The 19,220-nt window shown below is 43.3% G+C and overlaps 3 protein-coding genes across 4 annotated transcripts; 1 reads left to right on the top strand and 2 right to left on the bottom strand.

Moving 5' to 3' along the window:
* The first annotated feature begins 503 nt into the window (after positions 1 to 503).
* On the top strand, positions 504 to 5,954 carry LOC133899361 (large ribosomal subunit protein uL22). Its single transcript, XM_062340348.1, has 7 exons — positions 504 to 623; positions 699 to 735; positions 828 to 868; positions 4,736 to 4,966; positions 5,057 to 5,159; positions 5,224 to 5,291; positions 5,712 to 5,954. Exons 1-7 carry the CDS (start codon positions 621 to 623, stop codon positions 5,742 to 5,744), a joined length of 516 nt encoding a protein of 171 aa, XP_062196332.1. The 5' UTR covers positions 504 to 620; the 3' UTR covers positions 5,745 to 5,954.
* Positions 5,955 to 6,155: 201 nt separating this feature from the next.
* Positions 6,156 to 11,188, bottom strand: LOC133899360 (uncharacterized protein At4g15970-like). 2 transcript variants are annotated; one of them, XM_062340347.1, is made up of 4 exons: positions 11,004 to 11,188; positions 8,285 to 8,468; positions 6,927 to 7,295; positions 6,156 to 6,744 (listed from the first exon to the last, which is right to left on the bottom strand). In XM_062340347.1, the coding sequence occupies exons 2-4, from the start codon at positions 8,456 to 8,458 to the stop codon at positions 6,256 to 6,258; spliced, it is 1,032 nt and encodes a 343-aa protein (XP_062196331.1). In that variant the 5' UTR covers positions 8,459 to 8,468; positions 11,004 to 11,188; the 3' UTR covers positions 6,156 to 6,255. The 2 variants fall into 2 exon arrangements, with proteins under 2 accessions (XP_062196331.1, XP_062196330.1); XM_062340346.1 differs by lacking the exon at positions 11,004 to 11,188 and having other exon boundaries at positions 8,285 to 8,636.
* A 790-nt stretch (positions 11,189 to 11,978) lies between these two features.
* Positions 11,979 to 18,242, bottom strand: LOC133899024 (uridine/cytidine kinase UKL1, chloroplastic-like). The gene is made up of 14 exons (XM_062339912.1): positions 17,869 to 18,242; positions 17,669 to 17,760; positions 16,606 to 16,675; positions 16,393 to 16,511; positions 15,628 to 15,724; positions 15,382 to 15,461; positions 15,039 to 15,233; positions 14,870 to 14,953; positions 14,684 to 14,744; positions 13,892 to 13,952; positions 13,003 to 13,096; positions 12,836 to 12,908; positions 12,600 to 12,682; positions 11,979 to 12,513 (listed from the first exon to the last, which is right to left on the bottom strand). The coding sequence occupies exons 1-14, from the start codon at positions 18,035 to 18,037 to the stop codon at positions 12,370 to 12,372; spliced, it is 1,422 nt and encodes a 473-aa protein (XP_062195896.1). The 5' UTR covers positions 18,038 to 18,242; the 3' UTR covers positions 11,979 to 12,369.
* Between the last annotated feature and the right edge of the window lie 978 nt (positions 18,243 to 19,220).

The following is a 19,220-nucleotide window of genomic DNA, read 5'->3' as shown; positions in this document are numbered from 1 at the left end:
CACAGCAACACCAATAGAGAAACAGACACTCGTTACTTGCAACGAATCCAAATTAACTTGCGTCAAAATTTGAAGTTTCAACTCTTAAGCGACGCATTTTCATCGAACGTGCCCCAATCTTTTTGATTTTCTCGAGCCAGGCTTCTCTAGGCAAATGTTAAGAAGATAAAAGCCCGGCCCAAACTTTTATATATACAAAAATTGTAAATACATGTGTTTATTTTGAAAAATTGTAAATCTAAACTCTTAGGAATAGACAACAGGTTTAAAATTAAAAAATATCGCCTTTTCAATACTCTTAAAAATCAAAACACTATTAAAATAGTCATGAAAAGTTTTGAAAAAATTCTGCGACGTAGACAGTAGAGGAGGAGGAGGCTATGGTTTAGGTCTCCAAAAAAGTTCCATGTCTCACGCATGGGCCTATCTAAGCCAATTGGGCCGCAGTGGGTCCACTTATCGGCCCATCTAAAGCAGCTCATACTTCGGCCCATCAAGAGCGGCTCAGCGCTAGGGTTTCCCTTCTCTTAGGCCACCGCCGCCGCCAGCTAGCTTCCTCAGTGCGGAGTGTTCGTGCGAAGGCAGCCCTCCTCCCCCGCCGCACTCCGACCGCCGCCGCCATGGTCAGACCCAGCTCTCTCTCCGCCTCCGATATGTTCTCTGCCCCGCTGGTCTAACATTTCGCTGTTGCACTGCAGGTGAAGTACTCGCGGGAGCCGGCCAACCCTACCAAGTGTAAGATCCCGCCCCCACTTAGTTTCTGCAATGGTTCGGTTTCGGTTTGCCGATTTATGGCTTTGATGGGTTGTCTGGTGTTGTGCGTGCAGCGGCCAAGGCCATGGGCAGGGATCTCAGGGTCCACTTCAAGGTGCGTTCCTTGCACCTGATTGATGCGATCTTTGTTTCTGCGAGAGTTGATTGGCTCATCTGTGCATTTTATGCATTTGTGGCGAGGTTACGGTAGTTTCTACGACTTTATAACCGCCTAGCGCTACGCGCTTAGGCAGTGTATATATGGCTTCATTCATGAATGAATTTGATTGCGATAACCTAAAGAGTAAAGGTTCTGTTCTGTTCTTCATATGAGCAGTTCCCACGTTACTTTAGGGACATCAGCACGTTGTTAGTATTGTTTGATGAGCCATTGTATCGTTTCCATGTCAAATGGTTCGCAGACAATGTGACATTTTTACACCTATAGCATGCCTAAGTGATGTTTGCAGTTCATCCAAAATCCACGGCCTCCCTGTACAATGCTTAAAGGGAGTTTTTTGAGTGGTAGTTTAGTAAGATGATTGGAACTTCAAATATGGTGCTGGTCTTGCTTGATGATGCTGTGAAGTGTACTGCTCAAACTCGAACTCCTAGAGTCATAGTGATTAGTGAAGGTTAAATTAAGTTCACACACTTGCTGATCCCATCATAAGCTATATTATGAAGAACCGTAAATTGCAGGTGGGGCCATGGGGATTAAATGTTTGCAGTTTTTTTTTTCTTCTGATAGCACATTGTCTTCTCCTCTATGTTTCTGTTATGTTCCTAGATCATAACGGGGGTAAACATCCGCCGGGAGGATAGCCGGACGACGTCAGTTGCTAAGGATGAGAGATTAGGCTATAGATGAGAGCGACTTAGAATATTATGAGATACTAGAATAATTCTTTTGGCTTGATTTCAAAAGGGTGCGGCTGCTCTGTATATATAGAGCCCCAGCTATTAGAATAATCCTTGTGTAAACAGTAGGTCGGCACTGATTGCAACAATACGATGGCTACTGTAGCAGAAGTATATCGGGTATTGTAGGAACAATATGTCGGTTATTATAGCAAACCGACGCACTGCAACAACAGTGCTGGTTGCTTTGCCTATATATTGGGCAGCACCCCCTAGCTTAGTGCGTGAGCTCAGGCAATGAGCTTCACCCAGGTGGAAGCTTTGGATGAGCTTCACGCGTTAGAGATTGTCAGCAGCTATAGGCTTTTGAATGTTGGAATAAACATCAGAAGTTGCTGGCAGCAAGAAAAACACCGAATGTGTTTCGTCGGATGGAAGCACCGAATGTGCTTCATCCGATGTTATCCGTTAGAAGCTGTTAGCAGCTATGGGCTTTTGGGTGTTTGAATAAACATTAGAAACTATTGGTAGTAAGAAAACTCCTATATCCAGTGTGTGCTTAGCGTGTGTGTTCTTACAACCTACCTCTCGCGGTATCGATTCCAACAATTGGTATCAGAGGCGACCCTCGCGGTTACACAGGCTTGTGCGGGCCAGAGGTGCGGGCATAGGGTGCATGATGCATGTGGGCCTTGAGTTGTCACATGGCATGGCATATGTGCCGGCACTGGACGCACAGATCTGTGCTAGGAGGGAACATTTATGGTCATTTGACCAAGTGCGGGTATGTTTGACTAGAGCCAGGGTTGATCAATCCTGGCGATGTTGGCTCCTACGAGTGGTGAGGCTCTAAGTCTCGGGTAGCGCTTCAACCATCGACGCTCCCTTCGTCGCCGCTACGACGATTGTGACACCGAAACGTCGGTGGTTACGATGTGGTTGAGGTTGGCAGTGCGTCGTACTCGATCCTCACACGGAGCAACTACGCCGATTGGAATCTGCTCATGAAGATCATGCTGCAAGCTCGTGGCCTCTGGGATGTAGTGGGGTTTGGCGATGCGGATTTCTAGGAAGACTGCATGGTGCTGGAGGCCATCCTCTGAGCCATGCCTCAGGAGATGATCGACATGCTCACTGTCAAAACAAGCGCCAAGCGGGCTTGGGATACCATCACGTTGATTCACGTCGACGAAAATAACGTATCCAAGGCCTCGTCCTAACAACTACGGAAGGAATTCAAGGTATTTTCGTTTCGTGGCGGTGGTGGATTGTCTCTCCAGCCTCGTCACCAACCTCGCTCACGCTGGAGGAAGTGGCTGAAAGGTTAAAGGCGGTGGAGGATCGTCCCTTCGGCCTTGTCACCAACCTCGCTCACGCTAGAGGAAGTGATTGGAAGGCTAAAGGCACCAAGGTGGTCACCGTGCCACCACATGACGTGGAATCAACAGTATGGTAGCTACCTTGCCGTATCCACCTAGAGGGTCGCTATTATGTCACTCCACCCACCACATGACGGGTCGCTACTATGTCTTCGTGAAGCTCGATCTGTTACTATTGCGAACAATACGTCAAGGTGTGGTGGACTTTGTCCGTTTCAGAGATGGCTTGGTGGTCAACATCCGTGGTTGTGGCACCATCTTGTTCGCTAGGAAGAATGGAGAGCACAAGGCGCTCTCCGACGTCTACTTCATCCCATGGTTGAAAAACAACATCATTAGTGTGGGCTAGCTAGACGAGGGTGGCTCTAAGGTGCTGATTGAGGCTGGCTTCTTGCGGATCATGGCGATCCAAGCGGAGGCGGAGGTGGAGAGCGGTCAAAAGCTTCGCATCCTTCGCACCGACAACGACGATGAATTCATGTCCATTGAATTCACGCACTTCTACGCGGATTGCAGCGTCCAGCGACACTTCTTCGCACTGTACAGTCCATAGTAGAACGACGTGATGGGGAGGCGCAATTAGTCGATCGTCGCAACGGCGCGCGCGCTCCTCAAACAGAGGGACATGCCAGCGGAGTTTTGGAGGAGCGCAAGCCGCAGCTACAGTGTTTGTTGATTTGCTTATATATTGGCAGCACCCCTTGGCTTAGTGCGTGAGCTTCGAAGTGAGCTTGGGATGAGCTTCACTCGGGTGGAAGCTTTGGATGAGCTTCACTTGTTAGAGGCTATCAACAGCTATAGGCTTTTGGATGTTGGGATAAACATTAGAAATTGATGCAGCAAGAAAAACACCGAATGTGCTCCGTTGGATGGATGCACCGAATGTGTTTCATCCGATCTAATCTGTTAGAAGCTGTTAGCAGCTATATGCTTTTGCATGTTTGAATAAACATCAGAAGCTGTTTGCAACGAGAAAAAATCATATGTCCAGTGTGTGCTCGCGTGTGTTCTATCAACTTACCTCTTGCAGGATCTGAGTCCAACACCAGCCATCTAACTTAACCTATTCGGACTCTATCTCTAACCCCAAACCGATTACATCTCAACTATCTTTCCTACCGATTCTGACTCTCCTAACATTCTCTATTGATCTGACCTTCCAAACTAATTTTTCTCTTCCCATAAAACCGAAACTCACTCATCTCTTAATCAGCCGAGCTGCATGGTACTGTTCACACGTGTGGAAAGTAGTTTCCGCGCTTGAACAGTAACCTATGCTCATAATATTTTCTGTGTGATCTCTCCAGCCTTGGTGTTCTCCATCTTTCTAGCATATAATTGAAACACCATATAATTCCCTTGCTGAAAAGAAATAATAGCTTATAGGTATGCTGAACATAACAAATTTCCAACTTGTTCTATTTGGTCTTGTCATTCTAGTTAGTAGTCACACAAGGCTATACCAAGCAGTTGTGAAACATGCTCTGACAGATTTTTGTAGTGATTAGTGAAAAGGTTGTAGTTGACTAGTATTAGGACCTTAGGTCTTAGGGCTTCCTGTCAACTGCAATCGAATGGATGGGTCTGTGAGACTGAAATCCTGTTTTGAGCTTTTCACATGCCATACTAAGTTCACTGATTAGCTAATGTCATAGCCTCATAGGGTGCTTCTCGCACGTACATAGGCATATATCCCCCTTTCTTTCCTGTTTTCCTTACTAAACCTGCATTGATAACTGCAGAACACAAGGGAGACAGCTTTTGCGCTTCGCAAATTTCCTTTGGCCAAGGCTAAGCGGTACCTTGAGGATGTTATCGCTCACAAGCAGGCAATTCCCTTCCGGAGATACTGTGGAGGTGTTGGTCGCACTGCACAAGCAAAGTCTCGCCACTCAAACGGGCAGGGCCGCTGGCCTGTGAAATCAGCCAGGTTCATTTTGGATTTGCTGAAGAATGCTGAGAGTAACGCTGATGTATGAAGCTGCTACTTTTCCCCCCTATTTTCCTCTTTAATATGCATGGCATTCCGTACCTTTTTTTTGTTAACTTTATGTTGACTCCAGGTGAAAGGCTTAGATGTCGACAACCTCTACGTTTCACACATCCAGGTGAACCAAGCCCAGAAGCAGAGGCGCCGTACATACCGTGCTCATGGACGCATCAATCGTAAGTTCTGAAGGACGTTTTTCTCTCTCTGCGCAATAGTATATTAATATTGCTTTTTGGGCAGCTTACATGTCCTCACCCTGCCACATTGAGCTGATCCTGTCAGAGAAGGAAGAGCCTGTGAAGAAAGAGGTGCTTTTCTTTTGCCCCTATGAATCCATTTCTATTATGTTCATCACTTGGATATTGGCTGACCTTTGGTTTGGTCAGACTTTTTGAAGTATTGCTCGAATTCTTAAGCTGTCATACTCCAAATTCTCAGGATACACCTTTTGAAGTGTTGTATTCTATAATTTTATTTTGGTAAAATTATCGAAACATAGAAATCAATTTTCCTTTTAGTACGATGTGTCATAATTGTTTCAATGCATCTTACAGTAAACAAACTGATCACATTAAAGGAAAAAAGAACGTGTATCCTTGTCAGTTTGAGGTTCCTTTTTTTCAGGGTAGTTAATTTTGGTGGAGGACACCAGTGCATATTGTTTTCATTTTGCTCGACTTTCATTCAGCTGTTTCTCCTAATCAATATGATTACTGGTTCTTTTGCAGCCTGACAACATTATCGCACCAAGGAAGCAGTGACTTATGTTTGCTTGTGGAGTGAGGATATTTTGTCGAAGAACCATAGCTGTAGTTCTTTTATGTACCTTTTATGGCAGTGTTGCCACTTGATGTTTCTGTTACCAATACTTTGAGTCAGGATTTGTTAAGGTTGATGCTATCCTTGTGCTAGTGTATGGCCAAATGGTAATACATTTTAGGTTTTACAACAGTTTTAAGATTATTCGAGCCTATCCTGCTTGGACTCCTTTGGCATCTCCTTTATGAGTATGATGAGCGTTTCATTTCGTCCTGATGAAGTTACAGTGTCAATATCAATTTGACTAGTAATATGAGCATACATTTTGCAGCAAATTGTAGTTAGCTCGGCTGTGGTACGTTCATATAACTTCTTTTTTGTTACAATTGCCAATTAGTGATGGGATAGATGTCTGGTCAAACATGAATCCAAACCAGCCATTGCTCACAAAAAAGGAAACGCATGCAAAGCATCACGAGTCAGGCACTGACAGCTGCTGCATTCACGTGTCTGTCAGTGGATGCATTTGCCGGGCTTCGTCCAGCGGAACCCTCCCCGGCGCCTGACCGCCGGTGGCGCCGCCGTGTAGTTCCGCCAGTCCTGCAGCACGTTCCTGAGGTCGTGCACCTTGTTGGCGAGGCCGGTGCAGCAGTTGGCGTGCATCGTGGACACCCTGCGCAGGTCGCCGCTCAGCTGGCAGAAGCCGCCGCAGTGCGCCGTGTCGAGGAACTGCAGCCGCACGCCGAGCCGCCGGGTCAGCTGGCCCTGCACCCGCCCCAGGATTTGCTGCTCGTTAGTCCCCGCCGGGAACCGGTCGCGCGCCATCCGCCATTGCCGGTAGAACTCTATCGTCCGGTTCATGGACCTGACGTACAGGAAGCCGCCGTTGGGGTGGTTGCGCAGGCTGTCCGGGTCGCCGTCGAAGTAGTCGCTGGCGATGGCGATGTCCGACGTGATCGCGATGTGCCGCATTGGGTTCCGGAACCACATGATGTCAATGTCCTGAAAGAAAACAACGCGACCGTGCCAAGCCACTTGTAAATTGCACCGTAGGATCCTAATCTTTCTTTTGACCATGTGTGTTTATCCGACTCTTGTGCGTTTATCAGCTTGATGTAACGATAAAAATAATAAAGCTTTCTTTATCGGAAAAAAGATCATAAACTTGTCACGCTGAAGCGTACCGTGAAGAGGAAGTTGAAGCCGAGCTCGAGGATGGTCTGTTGGAACCGGTTCCTGGCCCACATCATGTCGAGGTAGTCCTTGGTCATGAAGAACTTCTCGCCGCTGTAGTCCACGGCGCCCTCCGGCCGGAGGAGGTAGCAGTGGCGGTGCACCGACAGGCACGTCTCGAGCGCGGCGGGGTCGACGGCCACTATGAGGACGTGGTCCAGCAGCCGCGGCGTGCCCTCGCCGAGCCGGAAGCTCTCGAGGAAGAGGTCCAGGAGGGAGCCCGGCGCGGCGTAGGCCTGGTTGATGGACGTGACTATGACCGTCTTGTCCTCCATTGATGCGTTCTTCAGCAGCTGAGCCAGCTCTGCAAACGGTTTCACCTGGACATTCTGTCTTCAGAAATTTGCTTCGAAATTTGAACAGAAATTCGAAGTTGAACGAAATTGGAGTTGGCAGATTAATGCAGAATGCCTCGTCTCCACGCAACCAGGCTTGCATATTCTTTGCCTGTCCAGTGGTCAACTTCAGAAGTTCTAAGGCTTTTGGACTCTGGATATTACAAAGCTTCAGGAGGCTTAGCTACAATTTCATTTCTAGGCTCCATTGATTATCACAGAGATATTTGCATTATTATATTAGACATGAATTTGCTCATCGTTGCCACTTCTTATAGCAACGAAACTAGGATAGAAAGGGAATCCTCCACTATATTGTTCATCTACTGGCCATACCGCAATATACCGTAGTTCCACAAAACTTTTAGAAGAAAGGGAATAACCAAATTGCACGATCTAATTCTGTTACGGGTAAGGAAAAAAGAGCTGCATTCCATCAGCAAGTAAGCTCAGGTAAACGAAGCAATTGTAAATTCTTCATTTTTTCTGTCTGAACTTTGGACCACACAACTTTATCATATTTAGCCCAAAGAAATTGCAGTACAGTGTACATGCTCAGGTTTCCCTTGTTCCCTCCTTATGCATCACAGTGTACTAAAAGTTTTAGCAAAATAAATCCTTATGTGTGTGCACGCGTGCCACTGCTAGAAATCCTATCCCATGTTCCCTAGAGGAAAAATTACTAGGAACAGCCAAAAAACCGTAGGGAACCTATTTCCCTAGAAATATTACCAGGAGGGAACATTCCTTGCTGAAGTTTGTCAGAACTCAGAAGTATGGTAACAAAACCTGAAGTAAAATCTAAAACCATGCTGTTACCCTGCATTCTGAAATCTACCAAGATGACCACTCACGCATGTATCGAATGCTGCGACGTCCAAGATTTACATCTTCGTGTGACAGCAAGCACTTTAACAAACGAAAAACAATGCATCGGAACAAGTAGCAACAGCAGTGGTGATCAGATCGCTAACCTCGTCTCTGGCCGCCGGCTGAGCTCCATTGCCCCATGCGGCCAGCTCGGAGAGCCGCCAGTTCACATCCAGAGTTGCGCCGAGGAAAACGAATGCCGCCGTCAACGCCGCGCCGAGGAAGAAGGAGATGACCGGGAGGAGCTTGTCCACGTCCCCTCTCGCCCTGCACGCCATGTTCTTGCACCTAGAAGGAGAAGGAGAGAAAGAGGATGGCTCATCAGAGAAGAGTGCCATCTTTTATGTGGCAATAGGCAACCCGTATCTTGAACTTCCTTCTTGTACTACTTCACTGCATTCTCTTCTGGAAAATGAGATGGGTACCAGCTAGGCATGTGATGTCCAAGCCAAGAAGGCAAACCTGGCAGCACAATCTTGAGCCTTAATTTCTTTCCTTTTTGAAAATTTTTAGCTTAATGATGCTTGTTAAGGTCTGTGAGTTGGAATCAGACGCTGAAGATTTGTTCTAAGGCCTAGATGTACCCCAAATCAAAATTTAGGCTGGAGAACTTGTGATCCAGAAGGAAATGAGGAAAAGTGTGAGTGATGAAACGGGGAAGAATATGCTGTCCGAACGTCCAAGCAATAGAATTTGTGCAATGCCAATGCATCGATCACATTTTGTTAACTTTTGTTCACTTCCCATATATATATACACAGACACACATATGTGATCTATGATTCACACACACACACACACACATACATGCATACATGCATGCATGCATGCATGCATACATACATATATATGAACATGCACCATGTGAGCATCTATGATTTATTGATAAATACCAGGGAAAGAATCTATTGAGGTAACTTTTTTGGGAGGGCATCATATAGAGTTTTACAACATGCCAAAAACTGATTCCTAACTGACAACTCGTCCACTTGCAATTTGGCAAATGTAGCCAGCAATGATTGTTTCCTGAACAAAATTTCCCGAATTGCCGGTTATATTTGAAAATGCTTGCAACTTTAATGCTTATGGTTGAAAATATTTTTGTGTTTTAAACATTTGTGAAATATCTATTTGACCGTCATTTAGTTTTAGAAAACTTGCTCCGCTAAAATACTCTATTCAGTCACAAAGAAATGTTGGATATTGATATGGCCTCCGTAACATAGCCTTGGGTCATATACTATACTATACTATAACATATATAAATTATAATATAATGTAAGTATTTTGCAAATATATCCATTTCGTTCTTATACAGCTAATCTAAATAAGCATAACGACGTGCAGGTCAAAGTTTAATGTGTTCTTTTATGAAGATACTTATGTTATATTTGTGTCCAATATTGTGTACTAGTTGGTTACGTTTAGATTTGGTGTTGTATTAGAAGTAGATAGAGTTTGTATCGGACTCGTGTAACCTAATGTTCTCATAAATATGAGAGGATGGTCATTGTTATAATCCGTGGGTACCTGTTGCCCGTGAGTATAGCTGTTTAACCGTGGGGCGGCGCAGCAACGTGGTGTGACAGGGCGGCGTGGCGGTGACGGCAGCGAGACAGGGTAGTGGGGTGGGTCGGGGCGGGGCAACGCTGCAGGGTGGCGTGAGGAGGCATAAGGTGGCAGCGGCGAGACGGGGCGGGCCGGGGCAGTGCGACGCAGGGAGGCTACGGCGAGAAGGTGCGGTGGCAGCACGACGGGGTGGGTCGGGGCAGGATATTTATATGATATAGAATGTTAATGCTTGAAAGTGAGATATTTATATAGCGGTTGCACAAATTTCGCGGGTATGGGTATGCCTTATCCATACCCGTATCCGTTTACCCATCATATAGTATTTTTTTTATCCACGAATATACCTATGATATCATTTATTACCCCTACCCTACCCTATTTGGATATTTACCTGCAGTTAAACGGGTAATCAAGATAAATTGTCACCCCTAACGATATAGCGACGGTCTCGCATGTGAGAGGTGGCGGTTCTGTCGGAACCTCGGAGTGATTGGTATTGCAACTATGGGGAGAAGTATTTATAGTCATGCCTTTAAGATATAGGCTTCGGTCGAACTTTGTTAACAAATATCATACCTCCTGTGTTATTTGCGATGTCACATACATCATTTCAGTACAGTAGATCTATTACTTTTGTGTCTTTATTTCTAACAACTTATTCTTAAAGAATGGAGTAAATGAGTATCGTTTTCTTTTGGACAATAATTTCTAGTTTTTCCCCATTCCTTTGGATGTCCTGTAGAATTTCTAGCAGTAAAAAGGGGCATCACTAATCCCAATGGCTACTGAGTTTGTACTATCTGCTCCACCGATGGAGATCTTTTACTCTTCCTGATTATAAATAAGTGTTATTTTAAGTTACGTGCAATCAACTGTTTTAAATTTTAGCTATAAATTATTTTTTATGTATGACTTTGGATATTTGAAAATGATACGAATAGATTTATCTTGACTTATTTTCATAATAATATACTTTTGATATGTTTTATCAATATATTACAACAAAAAATAATAATTAAAGTTATATTTTGGAGGACCGCGGCTATGTCCAAATACACTTATTTTGAGTACTAACCATTTTACTTGCCACGGGAAGTTTGAAAAAGAAAAAAAACCCATCACGCATGAAGAAAAGAAACGCCTATCTAAGCATCAGGATCGATTAAACTTGCGAATAACATGAATCTACCTAAGCCCTTTCAGACTTGTAATTTGAAAATGGATGCAGATGGCATTGTGTTAAGAGGATACCAAGGCGGATTAAGGAGGAGCGCTCGGCTCTGAGCTGCTGCTGTGGCCAACGGCGTCGGTGAGGGTGGAGTAGCGCAGCGGCGTGCCGGCGGCCGACGGTGACGGCTCGTTAGAGGGCGGCGCCGACGCGCCAGTCCAACGCCAACGAGACGCCTCCTACGTCCACGAGCAGGGTTGTGGCGCCGTCCTCGGTTCGTCAACTCCCGTGCCGTAATGGACTGGGCTCATTTCAGCGTAATAGCTGGTTAGATGGGCTGCTGGCAAAGCTGTTAGGTTTTCGCCCCAAGAAGCCACTAAAATTTGGTCATCTTAAAAGTGTAGTCATGCTAAAATCAGGGCAACTAAAATAGTATTTGGTTTAAGATCGAGCTAAAATTTTGACCGGCCAAAATTCAAGATGGCTATTTTAAACATTAAAATCTTGCTTAGCTTTGCTATTTAAAAATTTTGACCGGTCATTTTTTTAAGGCCTTAATCCAAATAAAAGCTAAAATTCTTAGGCGTGACTAAATTTTAGCTCGGTTTTTTGAAGTCAAGAACCGAACAGGCCCTGAGATCACTGGTTCGCCTAATCAGGATGAAAAAGTACGATCTGAAGCTCCTCCACCGACCGGCGACCGCGTGCGGTCACGGACGAGGATAGCCAGTGGCGGCACCGGCAGCCGGCGGGGCGGACCCGGGCGTTCGTGCGCGTGCACCAGCTTAAGCCTCCTGTGCCGTGTGCACCAGCCGCGGCGGCGCCGCTCCGCGTCTCGTGGGCGGCTCGTGCCCCGCCGCGCTGCTCCACCAGCCGTGCACACCTCATCGCGCCAGGCAGACGGCACTGGTACAAAGCTAGACGAAAGTGCTCAGCTCTTCCCGGAACAGCATTTCGTGCGCATAGCAGCAGCAGTGCGCAAACAACATAAAGTTAAACAGAGACGAAGTTCGTCTGACGAAACAGCACTAGCTTAGAAGGGATTGAGCGATCAGCAATGCTCAACTGCACACCTATGTACATAAAATTAAGGAAAAATTTCAAAAATGCAAACTATGCATCACCACTTCACCAGTACAATATAGCCACGGAGAGGGAAAAATGAGAGAAATCCAGCATACGATACAAGACAGCAAAAGTACGCAATTGTAAACCATGATCCTTGCCACTCTCTTTTGAGTTTCGTTTGAAACCCAGTTCAATCAGAGCTGGGATCGCACGGCATCTTCCGGGAGCCCGCAAGCTGGGTTAAGTCACACATTTCACAGAAACCTTTCCACGTTTGCTTCGAGTATACCATAACCAGTCAAACACAAGGATATCTGTCACGGTAATGTTAGCTCTAATTCGACTATTCACACTGCCAATGACCGCAGTACCAATCATCAACTAGTCTGTGCCGAAGTAGCGATCACCATACTCTCCCAGTCCTGGAATGACCCGATATTCTTCATTCAACCCGACATCAATCTCTGAGGTTACAATCTTCAAACGAGGGAATCGCTTGCAGACACAATGAACTCCTTCAGGGGCCTGTTTATGAAAAAGCTATAAACAAACTAACCAAAAGTAAGGAAGATGCAGAATATCCATTCTATGACTGAGCTAGATAACTTTACCGAGATGAGATTGAGAAAAATGATCTGGTCCTCAGGAACTCCTTTTCTAATAAGAAGTTCGATAGCTTGATTAGCCGAGTTACCTGCAGAAACGACGACATAACATCAATCAATAGCTAAATGTCTGGGCAGGGAAGCAATTGTCACTAGCTAAATAACCAGCACATATCAGTCCGTAATTCCAATAAGTACACAAAAAGAGATAAAAAATGGAAGAGCGGATATGCAACACTAACCTGTACCAAGCACAGGATCCAAAAGCAAAACATGACGTTCAGCAATATCCATGGGCAGCTTATGGTATATGAGCTGGATACAGAAAATAAATTAGGTTGTTAATAATACTGTGGGCTGAGTTATTTTCATTAACTTTTCAAGGAAACTATATGTCATGAAACCTTACTTGTTGTCCATTATCTCCGACCCGATGTATTAGAATTTTACCAATTTTTATCCCCTTACAACAAGCACGCAACGCATTCTCCATGCTCTCACCACTGCAGATATATCAATTTAATGTGCAAAAGAAGAGATAAAGGTGTTAACCTATTACAAGTGTTTTTGTTGCAAACATATAACTAGAAAAAAACAAAAAGGGAAAGAACGCAAAGGCACAATTATAACTTTAACTAACCAGTATAATAAATACATATTGATACACATTGTTAAACTGTTAAGAGCGACAAATAACATACTAGTTAAAATAGAGCAGAAGTTATAGCTATGCAATCCGACATGAATAATCAACTTTGAAAGAAAATAGAATGTAAGAAAGCAAAATGAGCTTAAGCAAAAGAATAAAGTTTTGAATCATGATTTGCTTCAAACATATAACTAGAAAAAACAAAAAAGGGAAAGAACGTGAAGGCACAACCATAACTTTAACTAACCAGTATAATAAATACATATTGATACACATTGTTAAACTGTTATGAGTGACTAATAACATACTAGGTAAAATAGAGCAGAAGTTGTAGCTATGCAGTCCGGACATGAATAATCAACTTTGAAAGAAAATTGAATGTAAGAAAGCAAAATGCTATGCTTAAGCAAAAGAATGAAAGTTTTAATCATGATTTGCTTCCTGTGCATTCCAGGTTAGAAAACCTGGATTTGAAACACTGGTATATCTCAAATAGTGTCTGTAGAAACATCCAACAAGAGCTGATGAAATGCAATATATTAAGGTTGTGTTGAACCAGATGAACTAAACTGGAAACTATAGATGATGCTATAGCACTTTTGCCTTTTATACTACCAAAATTTCTTCTAGAAAAACACTTTAGGCTTACCTTCGAACAACTGACACTCCACAGAGCTTCTTGCAGAAGTCAACTCCCATATAAACAGATCCTGGACAAAGAACAAACGGTCATGATGCAATAGCTTGCAAATTTTTTATAGTTTATTCTATCCTGAAATATGAAAGTAGAGACGGTTGTACTGGAAGAAATGGACAGTATTATAAAGAAGACAGAACAATCAAACAATAATATTTTAGGAAGTCCCAGGGCTTCCAGAAGATTTCTTTCACCAATGCAGATTTGACAAAGCCAAACAGATTCCACGATGCTGTACAGCTTAAGAAATACAATCTGTATATTCGACTTAGAGGGGATAAGCTACCATATCTCCACATAAACTCTGGTAGGCGATGACAAGGAAAACAGGTTGTTACATTACAAAGGGGGGAGTTCCAGCTTTTTCAACCATCAAATTTTATATTTTGTAGGGAAACGCATAAGCTGTAAATGAACAGCGAACCGCCTCAATTGTTTATTGCAAAACTATCAGAAATGGTCATCAGCAGAACAGATATTGGATCTTAATGGTTCTGGGCAAGACCACAAATTCGAATAGAAAATAGCAAATGCCATGCTCTTACAATCTTATAGAGCCAATGTTGCCAAAACATGTTCCTTCCCTTTATTAAAAACTATCTTGTAAACCATATCTACCTGTGTTAGAGAGCTAATTTGAAGCAAGGAACACAGTTATTCTGACTAAATTATGCCAAAGAATTTCCTATATGGTAAATTACAAAAAGAAAAAGGACACATGACAAAAGGGAGGCAATGATATACCTGTTGGTGTAACAATCTGCTTCTCTGTAAATGGCAAATGCCCCAGACCATGCTCAACAACCTAGAAGAAATTTTCCATACAAATAATGCATTAGTATACAGTGAACCACATTTAACAGCTATGTTACTCAAACTGGCCATTGAATTAGATAAGATAGTAGAGGTCATAAGAACCAAGAGCGCTACCAGACGAATCAGCCGATCTGAGTAGAAAACAAAGTCAGGTGTAGTAATGTTCCTGTCACGAATGAGAGTATGCATTCCTCGTATCTATTCAGATGAATCATCAAAAGCATCACAAGTTTGGAAGTCTAAGAAGCATTGTAAAGCTTAAGAGGAACATTATTAAGTGTACCTGAAAAGTTGTGTGAACTACAAAGACATTTGGGTAAATTTTGCACAAGTCATGCTGACCAAGTTTTGTACGAATATGTTGCACAATTAAATCAATTGCAACATGGTTATCTCCCCCTCTTGGTATGATCACATCAGCATATTTCTTGGAAGGCAGGACAAAATCATCGAATGCAGGCTTCACAAACCTCCCGTACTAATTATTTCAATGGAAACTCATATTAGAAAGTGTCATATTTTATATGTTTTGCAAGCATGAAAGCATGGAGATATTTATAATGTATTCAAATAACGTAATTTTAAAATGAAAAAAAGCGGAACACTAAGACTCAGTGTTTGAATACCTGCTCAAGCACCGAGGTAACATCTCTACCTCTTTCAACTGTGTCACGCCTTATACGCCGGGCAAGCCTAGTATCAGCATCTACATGGATGTTCGAAAGGACAGCAGATAATGGTATATTATCAATGATTGGCTAAACATATGACCAACCAATTAAAGTTGCAACACACTCTAGAGGATGTACTGTCTTCAAATTGTTAACGTGATGCTGATAATCACATATCTAACAAAGAGAAGAGTGATGAACCTGTGTCAACAAAAATTTTCATGTCCATCAAATCACGAACCCTTTGATCATGGAAAACTAAAATGCCCTCCAAAATGATGACATCTGATGCATTAACCTAACAAAAAAATGATCAGTGATCTTAGCCATAATAATAGTTTTAAGACAAAATCAAATCATAATTCATTTGGGCCCAGTCGCATTAAAGAAAGCTAGCAAATAGAGCATGAATAACACGGTAATGAAAAATAAATAGCATCCATATTCAAAACAAGCTCACATGCTTTATTACATTGGAGGAGTGAGGGTTGGAGCATGAGATCTCAATGTCTTTGGAAATGGTCAGTGTTATGCAGATCGAGGAAGCATCACACGTTTGACGTTTCTTATATGTATCATGCCCTCGTATATTGCATATGATCCACCACAAAAGCATCGTGGATTTCTACTTCCACTAATCTTTTATTATATGTAGCTCATTTGAAACGAGGACTACACAGTGTGTCATAGTAATTACCAACTTATAAATTCAATAGGTTGGCGCCAATGTCTAGAATAGGAAATGACAAAAACAGAAAACTACAATAACCCCTCCAAAAATATGAAGAAAGCTTCTGTAACAGATATTAAGTCTTCACTCGCAAAAAATACCAGCATGGCGTGTCACTGATTTTATCTCATCTCGGTAATTTACACAAAGCCTTTGTATACAAACTTATGCAAATTAGATCATAGATGATAAGGGAACCATCCTCTTCACATCAATGGTTGATTACGCAATACTACCTTTCTAAAGCTTTCAGAGCATCGTCGGTGGTTCTTAAAATTATATATAGGAATGTTCACAGATTGCCCACTTTTTAGCTTTCCCATGCACTCCAGAAGTTGATCTGTATCAAATGCATCTGCAAAAGAAAGAACACAAAACTCAGCTAAAGTGAACACAAAACTTAAGACTAAAAACAGCATATACTTTCATATCACTTGCAAATCAAGTACCAGGGTGATCGAAGTTGTAGTCTTGCACATGCTCAGACTGTTCCTCAGTTAAACCACAGTAGAATGAATCCTGCAAAACAATAGCCAGATTGAATTGTAATGGCTGTCGGAATCCTCTGAAATAATGCTGTCCATGATTAGGTACTATTTAGAGTACGTACTGAGCTTTGCAACTTGCAAGCTGCCTCCAGAGGTTTGCAACTTGCAAGCATTTGGAACAACATTCAACCAATAGAACAAGAGAAAGTACCGCTTATCCCTTGGAAAACACAGCAAAAATGACTGAATGCAGATGTGACTTTTCACGCTATTTCCCGAAGTAACATTTTTCTATCTTCCTCACCATGTAGACAATGATTCGAGCAAATGCATTGCAAATAAAGTATAAATGAATTCATGCTGCTTCATAAAACAGGCTGTTCACAATGAGTTTCACCTTATTTTGACAGTTTACATACAAAAACAAATCACCTACTTGCCTGAAAGAAACTTAAATGGTTTCTCCATGTGAACACCAAAAATAACAATTCAAACATAGGGTGTGGAAACACTTCACAAGATTTAGGATGCATCCAATAGACTCAAGCTACATTTAACAGGAACTGTCAGGTTAGTTCTCGAGGCACGTCATTTTACCTACTGCATCAGGTGATGTTCTGCTAGGTTACTTCCTAGTGACAAAGCACCTCGCCATTTCATGCAAGTGCCAGCATAACAAAAACTGTGAAGATGCGATGATATGCTTTAACGGTCACCCAAGCTCACTCTAAGTTAACACAACAAATAACGTACCCAAGCTCCCAAATCAAGAGTGTTCTAACGCACCAATGACTGCAATTCTCATATGGAACAAGAAATTTGCACTATCGACAAAGTACACAATTCCTAACTGCTACAACGAAACCTCTGATTGAATAAATTAGGTACACAAAAGCACGCAAAGGTATATAGTTCACTACACAAACATTTCGATAGCGCAGCCGCAGTACAGGACCAAAGGAGACGAAGCTTACAACACAGAAGATATTAAAATAAGAAATCGGAAGAGCAGCACAAACCGCACCTGGTTGACGAGCACGACGCGGTGGTCGTGCAGCTGCTGGATGATCATGTCGCACACCGTCTTCTTCCCCGACGCTGTCCCTCCAGTCACCCCTTCAAAACCACCACCAAAACCCCCCGGCGAGAAGTCCAAAACAAGCTAGGACCAGGACAAACAGAAAATTCCAAGCGGGAGAGCCAAGCCAATCGACCGCGTCGTACCTATCACGAAGGGCCGCCTGGTCCCGTCCGCTTTGGGGGAGGCGAACCCGTCGGCCGCGCCGTTGCCGTTGGAGGGGGAGGGCGGGAGCGAGGAGGAGGAGAAGCGGCGCGAGTCGAGGCGGAGCCCGCTGAAGTGGGGCCCGACCGCCGAGTCCATCACGCCATCCATCGGCCTGCGACTCTCCGGCGAGTTGAGCTGGCGATCGCTTAGGGGGCTCGGAGGTTTTGACACGGGGAGGAGGAGGAGGAGGAGGAGAGTGGGGTTTGGGTGGGGGAGGGAGGCCGCGTGGAGTCGGTTTATGTAGACCTGGTGAAGGACCGAACGGCACGGTGCGGAGGGGGTGCATGGTTCAGGAAGGATTGGCTCAGGGAATCTGGTGGAAATGGGGCCGCAGGAGGAGGACGTTTCTCTTTTTTATGAGTGGGAGGAACATTTCCTTGTAGAGCGGGGAATATGATAGGTAGATTTTTTTAAAGGTACAACCAGTATTCATATGACTCATGTACTCTATATTTATATTAAAACTGTATATATGTGCATGTTTATACATATTATTAAAGGAATTGGGATACACAAGATCTTCAATCTATGAAAATATACAGTATCATTGAACATATATACGTATGTGTATCTTAATTTAACCTAGACTAATCCTAAACTTTACTGAGAAAATACTCTATACGGCACCCAAGCGTTGATTCTTAGGATCGAACTTGGTGGATAAGCTGGCACTCCCAACGCTACCACCGAGCCATAGGCTCGTTGGCATATGATGGGTGATTCTGATTTCCTTCCTGGCGTTGATGTTGCTGGTCCATTTTGGTTTTCTTGGATTTTTGTTGTCATTTTTTTGTGTAGCAGCAAATCTGCAGCTCATTTAAGGTATTTTGTTTCTCTCCTTTGCAGTTAATGTCCCTGCAGGGTTAAAATGCAGGGATCATGATTGTGGGCTGTTGAACAACTCATGCAGTCCTTTTTTAAGACCAATCCACTCACTCTTTGATCACTAAACATATCATATATACATATTATTTCTTTTAAAATTTAATTTAAATAAATATGAGTATTCGTGAGCCTAGACTGAAACTCGGTGAGGAAGTTACACCACAGTGACCCTATGCTCAGTTCACCAACTCATGCAGTCTTGATGGAGTACAATTTCCTTTTAGTTGTTGCTCAGTTCGCCAACTCGTGCAGTACCAGACAGTTTTATATATTTTTTTTGTGTGGAGCTAATGGCCTTGTACATGTGAGAAAGTTGGTAGCAAAACCAAAATTCAATATGACTAGTGATAAGAACAAACTTTTCCCCGTTGCCTCCTTCAGAGAGAGTGAATTTTTTTAGATGCAT

This window comes from Phragmites australis, chromosome 18, assembly GCF_958298935.1.
Source record: "Phragmites australis chromosome 18, lpPhrAust1.1, whole genome shotgun sequence".
Lineage (NCBI taxonomy): Eukaryota > Viridiplantae > Streptophyta > Magnoliopsida > Poales > Poaceae > Phragmites > Phragmites australis.
The sequence above is the reverse complement of the archived record's forward strand: the minus strand, read 5'-3'. Positions and strand labels throughout refer to the sequence as shown.